The sequence below is a fragment of the Oncorhynchus mykiss genome, chromosome 11 (assembly GCF_013265735.2).
Source record: "Oncorhynchus mykiss isolate Arlee chromosome 11, USDA_OmykA_1.1, whole genome shotgun sequence".
NCBI lineage: Eukaryota > Metazoa > Chordata > Actinopteri > Salmoniformes > Salmonidae > Oncorhynchus > Oncorhynchus mykiss.
Window position 1 is genome coordinate 26,052,771 of NC_048575.1, and position 17,110 is coordinate 26,069,880.

General features: G+C 45.9%; 1 protein-coding gene across 4 annotated transcripts in view; it reads left to right on the forward strand.

Moving 5' to 3' along the window:
• Positions 1-17,110, forward strand: part of LOC110535542 (partitioning defective 3 homolog) — a 542,091-nt gene that overhangs the window by 193,926 nt on the left and 331,055 nt on the right. For all 4 annotated transcript variants that reach the window (XM_036935238.1, XM_036935240.1, XM_036935237.1 and 1 more), the window contains exon 4: positions 14,507-14,703. In XM_036935238.1, coding sequence (XP_036791133.1) covers positions 14,507-14,703 — 197 coding nt within the window. The remainder of the gene's footprint in view (positions 1-14,506; positions 14,704-17,110) is intronic.

The following is a 17,110-nucleotide window of genomic DNA, read 5'->3' on the forward strand; positions in this document are numbered from 1 at the left end:
TTAATGGTGAAACTGCCATGTCCGTTTGCAATATTACTACAACCAATAAGTTACTGCAAACAACAAACACTTTTTTTTTTTTGTACCATGTTGCACGACACTCCTTAACAAAATAAAATCAATATCAACTGCGGAAAAATGTATTTTAATGTATTTTTTATGTACTTTTTACCCCTTTTTCTCTCCAATTTCGTGATATCCAATTGGTAGTTGCAGTATTGTCCCACCTCTATAACTTCACTCGAGAGAGGCAAAGGTCGAGAGCCGTGCGTCCTCCGAAAAACGAACACACAAAGCCACATTGCTGTCTTGACAACTGCTCGCTTAACCCGGAAGCCAGCCGCACCAATGTGTCGGAAGCGACACAGTTCAGCTAGCGACCGGAGCCAGCTTGCATGCGCCCGGCCGCCACAAGGAGTCGCTAGAGTGCGATGGGACAAGGACATCCCAGGCGGCCAAACCCTCCCCTAACCCGGACGACGCTGGGCCGTTTGTGCGCCGCCTCATGGGTCTCCCGTTCGCGGTCGTCTGCAACACAACCTAGGATCAAACCCGGATCTGTAGTGACGCTTCTAGCGCTGATCAGTGGCTTAGACTGCTGCACTACTCGGGTGGCCCACGGATTCCATCTTTAATAAACTCAATGTTTGGCAGAGGGACCGTGGGAATGAGTACCAAACAGAACAAACACACAAACGAGCCAGTGACTCACAGCAGAGTCTCTGCCATCACATGTTACTAGATCTGTTTGTGCTGAATAAACAATGACCATAGGAGTTCAGACTATCTCTACATTGCCTTGTGTTGATGACTCATAGTCCCAAATCAAATGTTCCTCTCTGGGTACCGGATGCACGCTATCAAATCCAGGTGGGACATCTCCAACATTGGAAGGAGGATCTAATATTTAACCGAAACAAAACCCGTCAAGGCCTAGCCTTGATGTGTCAAATAAAAACCTTGTGCATTCTTCTATCGCACGGCGTGACGGATCGAGGTGATGTCTATATCCAAAACATAATTTCCAGGGATCATAATAACATCTGGTTCTTTTGATTCAAGACGTATTTTCTCCTACATAGATTCCTCAAACCATAGCATATCCCCTATGGTGCTGCTGACCCGAGTGGTTTCTTGGCTTTGGCTCTCTGCTCTTTCTCTCGTTCTCTCTTTCTTTGTCACCTGTTGGGAAGGCTTTTATGATCTCTCTTGTCCTCTTCGCTCTCTTCATCCTTCAATCTCCCCATCAATCTCTGATCTCTGTTTCACCTGTGTGGTGTGTGTGCGTGTGAGGAGCTGTAAGATTAGCATGTTTGCACATCCTGGGTTGGAAGAGGTCCACGTGGCTCCATATAGATAGCTTTAATCAGCCGTGAAGCAGACAGTTCAAACGACAGTTTAGTCATCAGTGAAAAGACCCCCTATCATCTTAGGCCTCTCGGAAAGACCGGCTTGCAATACAAACCCCCTATTCCATATATAGTGCACTACTTTTGACCAGAGCCCTGTGGGCCCTGCTCAAAAGTAGTGCACTAAATAGAGTATAGAGAATAGGGTGCCATTTGGGGCACAGAGCCCTATCATCTGCTCAAGATTAATGGGAAACACATTTCTTTGGTTATTTTCTTTTCCCTCCCAGTAAATATATGGTTGGTCACAAAGCAGAGAGAAATTAGTTTTGAATTTGCTATTCTGTTGTCCTTCTGGAAAGCAGTGCTTTTTTCCCCCAGAGTTGTTACGGTAGCTCAGTGTGAAAATAAATATCGCAAAGTCTTTTTTGGTAATGTCTGTGATATTTGTGTGTGCTGTCTGGCTATATTAGACAGAGTATTGGTGCAACAACAAATAGGTCTGGAAGGTGTCTGCATTGGTACTTAGAAATGACTGTCTTATAGTTTTCCTGTCTTGCTAACTCACTTGCTAACACATGGGTCAACTTGAACTGAGTGTGCTAATGCTAACCCAGCAAGCATTTCCACATGTGGGCCCAATGTGGGCTTAAACATTGGACCCATGTAGGCTGCTCAAATTGGGCTGGATGCGCCTTTGCTCATCGCGTCCACATTGGCCCCAAGGCTGGTGGGCCCAAGGCTGGTGGGCCCAAGGTAGCCCTCACTTTGCCTGAACCTGAAATAAGACCAGCCTGTTGGATTGTCGGCCTGTTACATTGCATCAAAAAGACATCAAAGTTGTTGCTATGATATACACAGTATTATTACCAGAGAAGCTTAGCGCTTCTAATGCCACATGAACGTATTTAACTTTGTATCAGAGAAACAACAACAGGTAAAATACAGAAGTTTAATAATGAAAATAGTACAATTAATCAATGGTTACAGGATGAATTATGATAATGGCGTATGATCGATACAGGAGAAAATGATGAATTCAATAGGTTGTTTACCAGCAAATGGTTAGAGGATGATATTCTCAATTTGGATAGAGCAACATTTAAACCCTCAAGACTAGACTTAACAGGTCCCGTGGGTGCAAAAGAGTATGGTCTATGAATTGTGATAGGAGGAAGTAACTTAAAATCGGCAAGTAGTAGTCCAGTTCTAATGTTGAAGTTATTACTTAACGTTAACCTAAAGAGCTACACATTACACATCATGGTAATACAAGAGAGACAAGACATTTAGTTGTCTAGTCCAACACAGGTTAGCGGACACCAACCCAACATGGGTCAGCACACACCATGCCCTTCATATAATACATGAAATGGGGGTCAGATGACAGTGCGGCCTCACTAACTAACGGTGCGGCATCGCTAACTTCCGGTGCGGCCTTGCTAACTGATGGTGCGGCCTCGCTAACTAACGGTGCGTCACCGCTAACTGACGGTGCGGCCTCGCTAACTGACGGTGCGTCACCGCTAACTGACGGTGCGGCCTCGCTAACTGACGGTGCGGCATCGCTAACTAACGGTGCGTCACCGCTAACTGACGGTGCGTCATCGCTAACTGACGGTGCGGCCTCGCTAACTGACGGTGCGGCCCCGCTAACTGACGGTGGGGCCTCGCTAACTGACGGCGGGGCCTCGCTAACTGACGGTGCGTCACCGCTAACTGACGGTGCGTCACCGCTAACTGACGTTGCGTCACCGCTAACTGACGGTGCGGCCTCACTAACTGACGGTGCGTCACCGCTAACTGACGGTGCGGCCTCGCTAACTGACGGTGCGTCACCGCTAACTGACGGTGCGTCACCGCTAACTGACGGTGCGGCCTCGCTAACTGACGGTGCGGCATCGCTAACTAACGGTGCGTCACCGCTAACTGACGGTGCGTCATCGCTAACTGACGGTGCGGCCTCGCTAACTGACGGTGCGGCCTCGCTAACTGACGGTGCGTCACCGCTAACTGACAGTGCGGCCTCGCTAACTGACGGTGCGGCCTCGCTAACTGACGGTGCGGCATCGCTAACTGACGGTGCGTCACCGCTAACTGACGGTGCGTCATCGCTAACTGACGGTGCGGCCTCGCTAACTGACGGTGCGGCCCCGCTAACTGACGGTGGGGCCTCGCTAACTGACGGTGCGTCACCACTAACTGACGGTGCGTCACCGCTAACTGACGGTGCGTCACCGCTAACTGACAGTGCGTCACCGCTAACTGACGGTGCGTCACCGCTAACTGACGGTGCGTCACCGCTAACTGACGGTGCGTCACCGCTAACTGACGGTGCGGCCTCGCTAACTGACGGTGCGTCACCGCTAACTGACGGTGCGGCCTCGCTAACTGACGGTGCGTCACAGCTAACTGACAGTGCGTCACCGCTAACTGATGGTTTGGCCTCGCTAACTGACGGTGCGGCCTCGCTAACTGACGGTGCGTCACCGCTAACTGACGGTGCGGCCTCGCTAACTGACGGTGCGGCCTCGCTAACTGACGGTGCGGCCTCGCTAACTGACGGTGCGACCTCGCTAACTGACGGTGAGTCAAAAGGGACTTTTTCCTGGCCAGTGGGTTGATAGGCCCCTGGCCAGCAAAAGGTGGTTGTGCTGGTGTGATTTGAGGGTCCATTCCTACTACTATAAGATTATATCTGAAGAAAGACGATTCTGAGGTAAATTATCTTAAAGTTCTGAACCCTCATTGGTTTGAATGTTGTTTTGTATAGTTTAAAAAAAACTTGACATAAATTGGGGTATTTGCAAACCACGCCCCAAGATATTCTGAGCACCCAACTCTACATTGTGAAGCAGATGGGTTTGGTGTGGGCTGACCTGTGCTAGAATTGGTGTGGGCTATCCTGTGCTAGGCTTGGTGTGGGCTGACCTGTGCTAGGCTTGGTGTGGGCTGACCCGTGTTGGGCTAGTGCCTGCTAATCTGTGTTGGATTGTGTAGGCTAGCCCGCGTTGGGCTGATGTGGGATTGGTGTGGGCTAGCCCATGCTGGACTGATGTGGGATTGGTGTGGGCTAGCCCATGCTGGACTGATGTGGGATTGGTGTGGGCTAGCCCGTGCTTGGCTGATGTGGGATTGGCGTGGGCTAGCCTGTGCTGGACTGATGTGGGATTGGTGTGGGCTAGCCTGTGCTGGGCTGATGTGGGATTGGTGTGGGCTATCCTGTGCTGGCTGACGTGGGATTGGTGTGGGCTAGCCCGTGCTGGGCTGATGTGGGATTGGTGTGGGCTAGCCCGTGCTGGGCTGATGTAGGATTGGTGTGGGCTAGCCCGTGCTGGGCTGATGTGGGATTGGTGTGGGCTAGCCCGTGCTGGGCTGATGTAGGATTGGTGTGGGCTAGCCCGTGCTGGGCTGATGTGGGATTGGTGTGGGCTAGCCCGTGCTGGGCTTGGTATGAGTGTTCTGAGGGCTAGCCCAAATAAAATTTGATTTGATTTGATTTGCCCACCAAATACCCACATGGGGCCAGAATTGGGACTGGGGCGTGTTCTTTTGTGTTGTATCATTACTGAACCCTGACCTTGTAGTTCCTGTGTTAGAGAGATGTAATGGAATTTCTGAATGACACTGCATCGCATGGCGCACTGTCTGAGATGTATTACTACTATTTCCTTAGGCCTGTAGCTCAAGACCACTACTAACGGAAAAATAGCATTATGACAATAGCAATAGCATTTCAGACCTGCAGATCTGTTTGCTTTGTTGATTAGCAACTCTGAGGACATCGGCTTAGTTTGGTCTGGTCGGGAGGTTGGTTAGAGGCTGGGGGTTGCTTTTGTTGGGTGTCGCATACACACGTGTCTCTCCAGGGTCTTCCTCCCTTTGTTCCAAATGGCGACCGAGATGAGTCACGTTTAATTTGGAAAGGTAGATTTAAGTTCCCTCCTCACCGTTTTCTTCCAATGTCTGGGAAGCTCCCTGTGAGCAACTGCAGCAACAGAGATATCAGAGGGAGAGAGGACAGCTCCTTAGTTTGTTGTTGTTGTGTCTGGTCATCTGTGTATGTCTGCTTGGCGGACCCATCCAAGGGCTTGAGAGAGTTCTCTCTCTCAGTAAATCGTTTGGCTTGCTTCTCTTTCAGGACGGTAAAGACTCTCTCTCTGTCGGATGGGATTCATTTTGAGTGCTACAGCTTACTGATCTTGACTCAATCACACTTTTCCAATTTGTGTATTTTCAGAGCCTCTACATCATTGGGAAAGTGGTTGTCCTCTCCTAAGTGGTTGTCCATTTCATCTTCCACTCTTTCTGTAGGGTCAAAGGCTGCTGGTTATTCATGGTCAATATTTTGTGAAAATCTGTCTTTATGACTTTACATCAGATTAGATACCAAATATTAGGCAGCCCTTGGTCATGAGAGCCAGAATGTTCTATTTAAAACCTCCATTCTTCACTCCCTGTCTCTAGCCTGAGTTGGTTCCCACTACTCTAGGTCTGCGTCCCAAATGGCACCCTATTCCCTATATAGGGAAAGACACACACTCTGGTAAAAAGCAGTGTACTATATAGGGAATAAGGTGCCATTTGGGACTGAGCCTGGAAGTCCATCTCAGTCCCCTGTGGTGGCCCCTCTGTGCCCCAGTGGCAGATGTGAATTCAGGTCACACTGATATATTCGGCAGAGGTCCCCTCTCCTCTCACTAGGGACATCAATATGGACTATGTGGCTAGGAGACTGAGGTATTTAAATAAGCATGCTGTCTGTCTGACATATTTTATTCATTGCTTCGAATAATTCAAACTTCTCAATTCTCTTTGCCAAAAACAGAAGGGTTTTTGAGAAGCACAAGACAATGCTCAGTCACACTGAGTCACGTTAGAATTCCGCAGTCAATGATGAACAGCATAGCATCTGAAGAGAGAGAGAGAGAGAAATAGAGAAAGAGAGAGACTGACAGAGAGAGGGAGTGTGAAAAGAAAGAGAGAGAGAACAAAAGAGAGAGAGAGGGAGAGAGAGAGGGGGTTCTAGTAGGAGCCAAAAGAAAATGTCTCCTCACCTGCCTGATAGCCATCCAATCTTCCCTGTCCAGTGTCCTCTTCATAACCTTATCAGTATTCCCATGCATTAGCTCCCACCTATCTCCATTACACTGCATTGGCAGCCAGTCAGGGCCACTCTAACTCTGGCAGGTATCTACGGTGGCAGGACACTAAGGACACACTGTACTCCCTGCCATTTAAATGATTGGAAACTTCCAAGTAATACATTAAAACTCTGGCTCCGCAAGATAAAGTTGATTGTGCCATGCTATGTTATTAGAGCAGGTTGAGAGAGGTAGCAAACGCAAGGTTTTTAGAGAGACGGAAGGGGATGGAGACGGTGTCCTTTACTCACCTTGGTGTAAACTGCGCAATTTAATTGACAGTAAAAAAAAAATGACACATCTATCTAGATAAACCTAAATCTTTATTTGTGTAAGGCTTTGTTTGTGGTACGCACATTAGGAGTTAATTTATTTATGTTTAATTGCACTTTTGCCCCTGGTAGCTACATGGAGAGGAATAGTCAAGTAAATATTAATATTAGTGTTTTCCTACAGACAGAGAGAGAGATGAGGGTTATCCCCGTGAGATCTGACCTCTAGAGAAACAGAGAGAGAGAGAGATGAGGGTTATCCCCATGAGATCTGACCTCTAGAGAAACAGAGAGAGAGAGAGATGAGGGTTATCCCCATGAGATCTGACCTCTAGAGAAACAGAGAGAGAGCGAGATGAGGGTTATCCCCATGAGATCTGACCTCTAGAGAAACAGAGAGAGAGAGAGATGAGGGTTATCCCCATGATATCTGACCTCTAGAGAGACAGAGAGAGAGATGAGGGTTATCCCCATGAGATCTGACCTCTAGAGAGACAGAGAGAGAGATGAGGGTTATCCCCGTGAGATCTGACCTCTAGAGAAACAGAGAGAGAGAGAGAGATGAGGGTTATCCCCATGAGATCTGACCTCTAGAGAAACAGAGAGACAGAGAGATGAGGGTTATCCCCATGAGATTTGACCTCTAGCGAGACAGAGAGAGAGATGTGAGGGTTATCCCCATGAGATCTGACCTCTAGAGAGACAGAGAGAGAGAGAGATGGGGGTTATCCCCATGAGAAGCGACCTCTCTGTGATGCATGCTGGTCTACAAAGTCCTGTCTGCCCTAGGCTGCTCCTAATCCCTTCACTGTAGGGCCAGATTACACCTTCATCTTGTTAGGGGCCCTCAGAGGCCATGTGTGCGTGCACCACCCCAGTGAATCCGAGATCGATGCCTGGTTCGTCTTGAGTGGTCCTCGTGGTTATTTAACGTGGGACCATCCCATTTTCTATTCTACATCACTAATCCAATCAGAAATGATTTTTTTGACGTGTCATATCATATTAGTAAAGAGCGCCGGAGAGAGGAGAGACCTGTGATAAAATGCCCTCCAAAAACACACAGGGACACCCCACTCAATATTACCTACAATCCTCCACTGGTCCCACGTTAGAGTATGTTGGTATGGATATGTGTGTGTGTGCGTGCGTGCGTGCGTGTGTGTGTGTGTGTGTGTGTGTGTGTGTGTGTGTGTGTGTGTGTGTGAGGACAGAATTGTAACGTTTCTGAAACAATGAGATTGCTGACCGTCTTCATATCAGTTTGCCATCAATGTCGTCTCTTTAACTTTCTCATAACAAGCTCAAATCATCATATCTCATTTCAGGGACGACCTGTAAAGCCTCACAGCGCTTGTGTTGTCTGCCTGGGAGTGATGTCAGAGGTTTAGGAGCGGTTGGCATGACTTATGTAACACTGCCCCAGACCCGCAGTCAGTGGTTCAGCTGGAAGCCGTGATGAGTTGACATTAAGACGGATGTTGTCGTCATTTGCAGGAAGAGTCAGAAAATCCCCTTGTGGGCAGCGAATGCCTTTTGTTGGGAATGAAAATGACCTTCAAAATAGTACCCTGGCGAGGCCTCAGATATGAATCCATGACAAAACCTTCACATAAACACAGTAAAGCCACAAGTTACAGTCGTGGAACATATGGTTTTAGACATGCTCTGAAGGGTTTGGTGAACATGCCATCAAAGGGAGAGGGAATGAAATAAGTGAGTGGCTCTGTAAGAACAGGGCCTGTTCAGCCTTTGTGCTCAGAGCTACCTGGTTGAACCCGGTAATATACCTCTAGATTTCTTATTTGTTCATGCGAGGCTGCTTAAAAGGGAATAAAGAGAGGGAGATATGTCTGTCTGCCTCTCCCTCTGTGTCCACCGCCCCCCCATTCACAGTGATCATACACATCTGGTCAATATTTGAACATTTCCCATCTCCAATCCCTTTCTCCCATGGATTTCAGAGCCACTTTTTGCCCACTCTAGGATGAGAGGAGTGAAGAAAAACAGAAGAAAGAAAGCCATACAGTATTCAGGGTAGGTTGATAGGTCATCGCCCTGCCCTAACCGTCATCTGTGATTATCATTACAATGTAGATGAAGGCTTTCTAGGTCTGGGTGTTGAACAATATCCCTCTCTGCATCAAAGGTCTATTATGGATGTGCTTGTATAATATACAGTATGTCAAAGCTCACTAATATGAGTCCTTGCCACAGCAATTTGTAACATCATTTATTGAGGCCAAGTCCATGCACGCCAATGTCATTTCATCATCGTCTCTCTCGCTCTCTCATCATCCTCTCTCTCCCCTTCCCTCCCTCTCTCATTTCCTCTCCCCCTCCCTATTTCCTCTAGTCTTGTCTATGCCTTGTGGTAATAATCATTTAATATAATCCTGGACGGACGTGGAACGGGGGGAATGGGTGTGTGTGTGTGTGGGGGGAGGGGAGGGGGGGGGGGGGGGGGTTATATAATTACAATCCCTCCGAGGTGGCTCGTCATTCGAACCCTGAACTAGACATGAACTGGCCATTGACAGGGAAGGACCGTGTATTAAAAATCATTTTTGAATTCCTTGGGCCATAATTTAGGAATAACATAGCTGAGACCCATTTCTCTCTCTGCATGCCTCCTAGTCATCCTGACACACACACACACACACACACACACACACAGAATCAATCATGCACCTTCACACACTCCCACACACACAGAGTGTAGCTATCAGATGGGAGGCAGAACGTGGGCATATGCTGTCTGAGTATCTGTTGAAAGATGACAGGTGGTTGCCCTGGTATTTGCATAATTATGTATGTTGCGAGCAGGACTGTATCAAGCCGTAAACAAATCCATATGGCCTTTGGAGGACCAAAGCACTTCACCCCACAACTACTTACAATTTAAAACCAGGGATGCCAGGTGTAGTGTGCAGTACCTGGCAAGAATCCTTCTCATGCATGGGAGAGCAATAGAGAGTGGTATCGCAGCTTATGCAAAGATATCCTACCCACGTCAACACCCATTTTAAAGTATGAGGGCTACTCTGGCTCGTTGGCCACTCCATGTCTTTATCCCAAATGGCACCATAATCCCTATATTGTTCACTGCTTTTGACTAGAGCTCTATGGGCCCTGATCAAAAGTATTGCACTAAATAGGGAATATGGTATTTGTACCATTTGGTACTCAGTCCTTGTGTCCTGTGATCAGTGAGAAGTGTCATGTGAGGATGGTGATGAAGATGAAGGAGAGGTTACAGAGAGACAGGCCATTATCAGTGAGAAGACCAGGCCTCCCAGTACTGTTCTCTCTCCTCTCTTCACTATAAACTAAAGCTTACAACATGTATTTTTCCTCATCAATCTACACACAATACCCCAAAGTTTTTATTTTTCATTTTTTGTTGTTGTGTTAAATATGTGTTTAGACCCTTGGCAATGACACTCTAAAGTGAGCTCAGGTGCATCCTGTTTCCATTGATCATCCTTGACATGTTTCTACAACTTGATTCAGCTGTGGTAAATTAAATTGATTGGACATGATTTGTAAAGGCACACACCTGTCTATATAAGGTTCCACAGTTGACAGTGCATGTCAGAGCAAAAACCAAACCAAGAGATCGAAGGAATTGTCCCTAGCGCTCCGAGACAGGATTGTGTTGACCACCAAGACTCTTCCTAGAGCTGGCTGCCCGGCCAAACTGAGCAATCGGGGAAGAAGGGCTTTGGTCAGGGAGGTGACCAAGAACCCAATGGTCACTCTAACAGAGCTCCGGAGTTCCTCTGTGGAGATGGGAGAACCGTCCAGAAGGACAACCATCTCTGCAGCACTCTACTAATCAGGCATTTATGGTTGAGTGGCTAGACGGAAGCCACTCCTCAGTAAAAGGAACATGACAGCCGGCTTGGAGCTTGCCAAAAGTCACCTAAAGACTCTCAGACCATAAGAAACAAGATTCTCTGGTCTGATGAAACCAAGATTGTTTTGCCAAACAAGACCTTAGGAAAAAAAAAATTGTAGACCTCCACGAGTGTGGTTCATTCTTGGGAGCAATTTCCAAACGCCTGAAGGTACCACGTTCATCTGTACAAACAATAGTATGCAAGTATAAACAGCATGGGACCACGCAGCCGTCATACCGCTCAGGAAGGAAACGTGTTCTGTGTCCTAGAGATAAACTTACTTTGGTGCAAAAAGTGTGAATCAATCCCAGAACAACAGCAAAGGACATTGTGAGGATGCTGGAGGAAACAGGTCAAAAGTACCTAAATCCACAGTAAAACGAGTCCTATATCTGTAACGACAGATCTCCTCTTCGTCTGAAGAGGAGTAAGGATCAGACCAAGATGCAGCGTGGTAAGTGTCCATAATGTTTTTAATACAGACAAATGAACACTCGAACAAAAACAATAAACGATAACGTGAAATCTACAACAACCGAAACTGTGGCGACAAACACTCACACGGAAACAAACACTCACAAACCAACAGTGAAACCCAGGCTACCTAAGTATGATTCTCAATCAGAGACAACTAACGACACCTGCCTCTGATTTGAACCACACTAGGCCGAAAAAGAAACCAAACATAGAAAAACAAACATAGACTGCCCACCCCAAATCAGGCCCTGACCATACTAAATAAAGACAAAACAAAGGAAATAAAGGTCAGAACATGACAATATCGACGTAACCTGAAAGGCCGCTCAGCAAACCGCCATAAAAAAAACAGACTGCGGTTTGCTACTGCACATGGGGACAAAGATTGTACTTTTTGGAGAAATGTCCTCTGGTCTGATGAAACAAAAATAGAACTGTTTGGCCATAATGACCATTGTTATGTTTGGAGGAAAAAGGGGGAGTCTTGCAAGCCGAAGAACACCATCCCAACCGTGAAGCACGGGGGTGGCAGCATCATGTTGTGGGGGTGCTTTGCTGCAGGACGGACTGGTGCACTTCACAAATAGATTACTTCATGAGGAAGGAAAATTTGTTCTATATATTAAAGCAACATCTCAAGACATCAGTTAAGTTAAAGCTTGGTCACAAATGGGTCTTCCAAATGGACAATGACCCCAAGCATACTTCCAAAGTTGTGGCAAAATGGCTTAAGGACAACAAAGTCAAGGTATTTAAGTGGCCATCACAAAGGTCGGCACTCAATTCTATAGAACATCTGTGGGCAGAACTGAGAAAGTGTGTGCGAGCAAGGAGGCCTACAAACCTGACTCAGTTACACCAGCTCTGTCAGGAGGAATGGGCCTAAATTCACCCAACTCATTGTGGGAAGCTTGTGGAAGGCTAACCGCAACATTTGACCCAAGTTAGACACTTTAAAGGCAATGCTACCAAATACTAATTGAGTGTATGTAACTTCTGACCCACTGGGAATGTGATGAAATAAATAAAATCAGAATCTCTACTATTATGACATTTCACATTCTTAAAATGAAGTGGGGATCCTAACCAACCTAAAACGGGGAATTTTTGCTTGGATTAAATGTCAGGAATTGTGAAAAACTGAGTTTAAATGTATTTGGTTAAGGTGTATGTAAACTTCTGACTTCAACTGTAGAAACCAGACACATGCTCATTGTGTCACGATCGTCTAAGGTGGAAACAGCGGACCAAAGCGCGGCGTGGTGTACGTACATACTTCTTTATTATAAGATGTCGCCAACAAAACAATAAACATCCAACCGAAAACGTGACGCCAACGTTAGTGCTCACAGGCAACTATACATAGACAACTACCCACAAATGCAGGTGGGGAAAAAGGCTACCTAAGTATGGTTCTCAATCAGAGACAACGGTAGACAGCTGCCTCTGATTGAGAACCACACCCAGCCAAACCCACAGAAATACAAATCATAGAAAAAGGGACATAGAATGCCCACCCAAATCACACCCTGACCAAACCGTCAGGGCGTGACACATTGCTCACATGGAGCACGTAAATAATGGTTTGAAAGAAAACAAAACTTGTTTCTCATAAGTGTAGAAGGTTGTGAACTCTGCAAACAACATTTCCACTCTGAGAATGTGAATGGTAAATTGCTGTAATTAATACGTGCATTAAAATAAATGAATGTAACCAAATGATAGGGATTAAAGCTAAATTGCCTGTTTTACAAACAATAGGCTTCCATAAAAGTGTACATCAGCCAACACTGTGTATGTAGCCTATGCTACTATTCTACTTCGCGAAATAGTAGGGCATCCGTTTTTTTTTGTCTCGCCTGGGCCTGATCAGCTTTGATTCGTCTATAAATTAAGAGACGATTCCGTATCAAATTATACCATGCCAGGTTGGGAAGGATTTGCGCACTGACCATTTGACATAACATTAGTGCGTTATATCCCTCCGAGCCGGGAACAACCTACTGCTTTTGAATAATTAATGATGGTCAGACACATCCCAACCTTTTCTCACAGAAAACCAATATTGACTGTATAAAAGAAAGTCCACACATCAAAACATTTGTTTTACTGAACTGTCATAACCTATAGCAATCTACATCCCCCTGCATAGCCACTCCAGCATCACACGACAGCTGGAAAGAGGAGGAGATGTAGAATGTTTAATAGACAGACTAAGTTAGCAATACAATTGTTTATAATCGTTAGTAAACACTCACGCTATTAGATAAAGTTAATAAAAATAAAAGTAAAATCCTAAAATGGATGTATGCCTATTTAAACGGTTTTGACGTCACGTGGTTATTCAATTCCTGTCACAGCCCGACACACACTTGTGTATGGCTGGCTGCCCTGGGATCGGCCTCGGCTTGCAGACACAGTAGAGTACATGCCCTGTAGTTGAATTCCATTACAGTTCAGGGACAAGCAGGGAATAGCTCTCTACTATCTGTAGTCACGGGCCACAGCCAAGCTAAACGGCCCACAGTTCAGTCTAATGTTTCATTGGGGCTCAGAAGACCAGGCACTGCAGCTTCACACCTATTTCCCATGTGTTTTACAGTCACACAATAGCCTGCCCGATAGTTACTATGTGGGATGTTGTTGGTTGGTATTCTGGTGGAAAATGATACAGTGACAGTCAGCACATAGGCCATCATTGTAAAAAAAAAATTGTTCTTAACAGACTTGCCTAGTTAAATAAAGGTTACATTTTTTTGAAATAGACCCTGTAGTGTAGAGACTTGCAGTCAAGGAGTAAGTCAATATTTATTAAGCAGTAACAGCGCTAATGTGTTTTTCAGGTGTACTGTACAATATGTGATATGCTAACCTTTCTCTGTGTCTCTCTCTCTCCCCTCTTTCTCTCTCTCTCTCTCTCTCTCTCTTTCCCCATTGTCTCCCGCCGTCTCTTTCTGTCTCTCTCTGTCTCTCTCTCTCCCCTCTTTCTCTCTCTCTCTCTCTCCCCTCTTTCTCTCTCTCTCTCCCCTCTTTCTCTCTTTCTCTCTCTCTCTCTCCCTGTCTCTCTCTCTCCCCTCTTTCTCTCTCTCTTTCTCTCTCTCTCCCTCCCCCTGTCTCTCTCTCCTCTGTCTCTCTTTCCCCTCTGTCTCTCTCTCTCTCTCCCCCTTCTTTTTCTGTCTCTCTCTCCCCTCTGTCTCTCTCCCCTCTTTCTCTCTCTGTCTCTCTCTTCCCCCTCTGTCTCTCTCCCCCTGTCTTTCTCTCCCCTCTTTCTCTTTCTTTCTCTCCCCCTTCCCTCTCTTTCTTTCTTTCTCTCTCCCTTCCCTCTCTCTCTTTCTTTCTCTCCCACTTCCTTCTCTCTCTAGACATGCCTCTCCATGTTCGGCGCAGTAGCGACCCCTCTCTGGCGGGCCTTCCCCTGGGTGACCCACATACAGCACCGGAGGAACCATCCCGTAAGAACCCCACACGATGGTCCACCACGGCAGGCTTCCGCAAGCACAACCACCACCACAGCCACAGCCACAGCCAAAACACTGGGACCAACAGCCTGGAACGCAAGGTACAGTAACCCAAAACCTAGACTTATCCTAACACAGCCATAGCCAGAACACAGGGACCAAAAGCCTGGTACAGTACAGTGAACTATCCCAACCTCATGACCTCATGTCATTTCCAGTAGGGACAAAATGTTTTGTAACAGGGAGGTACTACTCATTTACAATGGTGCCCTGACGACAGCAATACAACAAATTCTATATGATCAATACAAATAAAATGAACTACAAATTACAGAATCAACATGACAGCTTTAAACTCCACATTTTACATGAAATCCAAAAACATTTGCAATTCTCATTTAATTCATTCAACATTAAAGTCCTAAACTGTCCTAGAGGCACCCGATAGTCAAGATGTAGGGAGTTTTGTAGGCTATTCCAAAAGTGGGGGGCATTCAAACTGAAGGCGGATTTACGTAGATCGGTACGTACTAGTGGAACCTCAAGCGATAACCATCCCTGTGAATGGATTTGGTGTGTCATATTTTACATTTTAACAGTGAAGTGAGGTAGGTCGGAAGCTTCTGTCGTAGAGCTTTATAAACAAAAAGCGAGTAATGAAGTGATCTACAGGACTTAAATGAGGACCAATAAAAAGTGTGTGTTTTTGTTGTCCATTTTGGTACGGTGTGCCCTACTGAACACGACTCTGGTAGTACCACCCTGCCTGAAATGTCATTCAGCTTCAAAGATGCAGGTCAGAGAATCCTCTACCCACCACTTTTAGGAAGCAAACCCCTATTCTTTATTGAAAAGAATGAAGATCACAGCTTTGAGCATATATTCTTTGTTCTAATTTACTTTTGAGGGTCGTCGGATGTGAACCAGAAGTGAATGTGAAAAGATTATTTTAGGGTTCATCCTCCCTGAAGCTTAAAAAAGAACAGCTAGGCCTATTAACTGGATCAAAATGGCTGCCGACAAGCCTTTAGTGCTTTGAAACAACTGATATTCCAAATGAGATGGAGGGAAGAAGGGGAAGATGGAGTGCTCAGAATGTGACACAGCAACTCTCGACATGATTAGAGCGTTGGCTGATAATCCTATTTAAAAGCACTTTAGTTGTCACCGGCGCCATAATCTTAGTGCCACGCCGCTCGTCGCTTCCAAGAGGCTACGGGGGGAAAACGGAGACATAAATAATACATTTGTTATTGTACCTTTCATTTGGTGGCAGAATACAGACTTTTGGGTTTAATATCATAGGCTTAAGCAGATGGAGTAAGTTGCATTGTTGCTAGATTTGCCTCTTGTCTATTTTCATCTGTTAATGACTTGATGTTAAATACAGTATATTTAGCCCGCTCTGGCTATAGAATATTTCATCTTGGCAGAAAGTTGAATCTAAAATGAAACACGCTAACAAAACATCAAAACTATTAATATTTTACCGACTAATTTCTGACCAAAACATATGGACAGAAAATGTACCGTATTTTCAAAGACCCGTTGGCTTTGTCTACAGCTACTTGATTTGAGCGTCGCACGCCATGTTCCACTCTTTATATTTGCTCTGTTTCCTATGACTCCAACAGATGAATCGTCTATTTTTCCTACATCATCTCAATATAGTGATATATAGCCGACGGGACTCTTGATTCATCAAGCTAGCGTTGTAAAATCTTGACGTTCCTCAATGACTTTACAATGCATCTGTCAGCTCTGCTCCCTCCATTCCTCTCTCCTCTAAGCTAGCTAAGCCTTTGTGCTTAGCACCGAGCACTAAACAGGTTTAGCAGAGCCAGCAGTAAATACGTGCTCGACGATTTACAGCCTCTCTGGGTTTGTGTTTTCTGTGTCGTTTTATAAGTCGTAAAGAATTCAAGAGTGGACTCCTTTGTCTCACGTCTGCCTGTGTTGTGCTGTGTGAACGGAGCACGGTTTGTGTGTTGTGACTGTGATGGTTATCATTGAGACCGGGCATCTCAATAGGCCTCTGACCCGTATCTTTATGACCCTGTCTGCACCCCTTCCCTTCCTTCAGCCTCTCTCTCCGGGCCTCCTCCCTCCTGTCCTTCCTCAGCCGTGGCCCTTGGTCACGCTGCGTTCAGCTCGAGTAAACCACATGGATTGTTTTAGCGTACAAGGAGACATACAGGATCTCCCTCGGGAGTGGGAGAACTTTCTGGAGTATCTAGTGCTAGGGCTGTGGTGGTCATGACATTTTGTCAGCCGATGATTGTCAAGCAAATAACTGCCGGTCTCACGGTAATTGACCGTTGATTAACATAAACACATTTGGCATCCCCAAATTTCCACCCATAGCCTACAAGCCACTGATGCTGACCTTTCAAGTCAAATCAAATTTTACTGGTCACATACACATGGTTAGCAGATGTTAATGTGAGTGTTGCGAAATGCTTGTGCTTCTTGTTCCGACCCTGCAGTAATATCTAACAAGTAATCTAA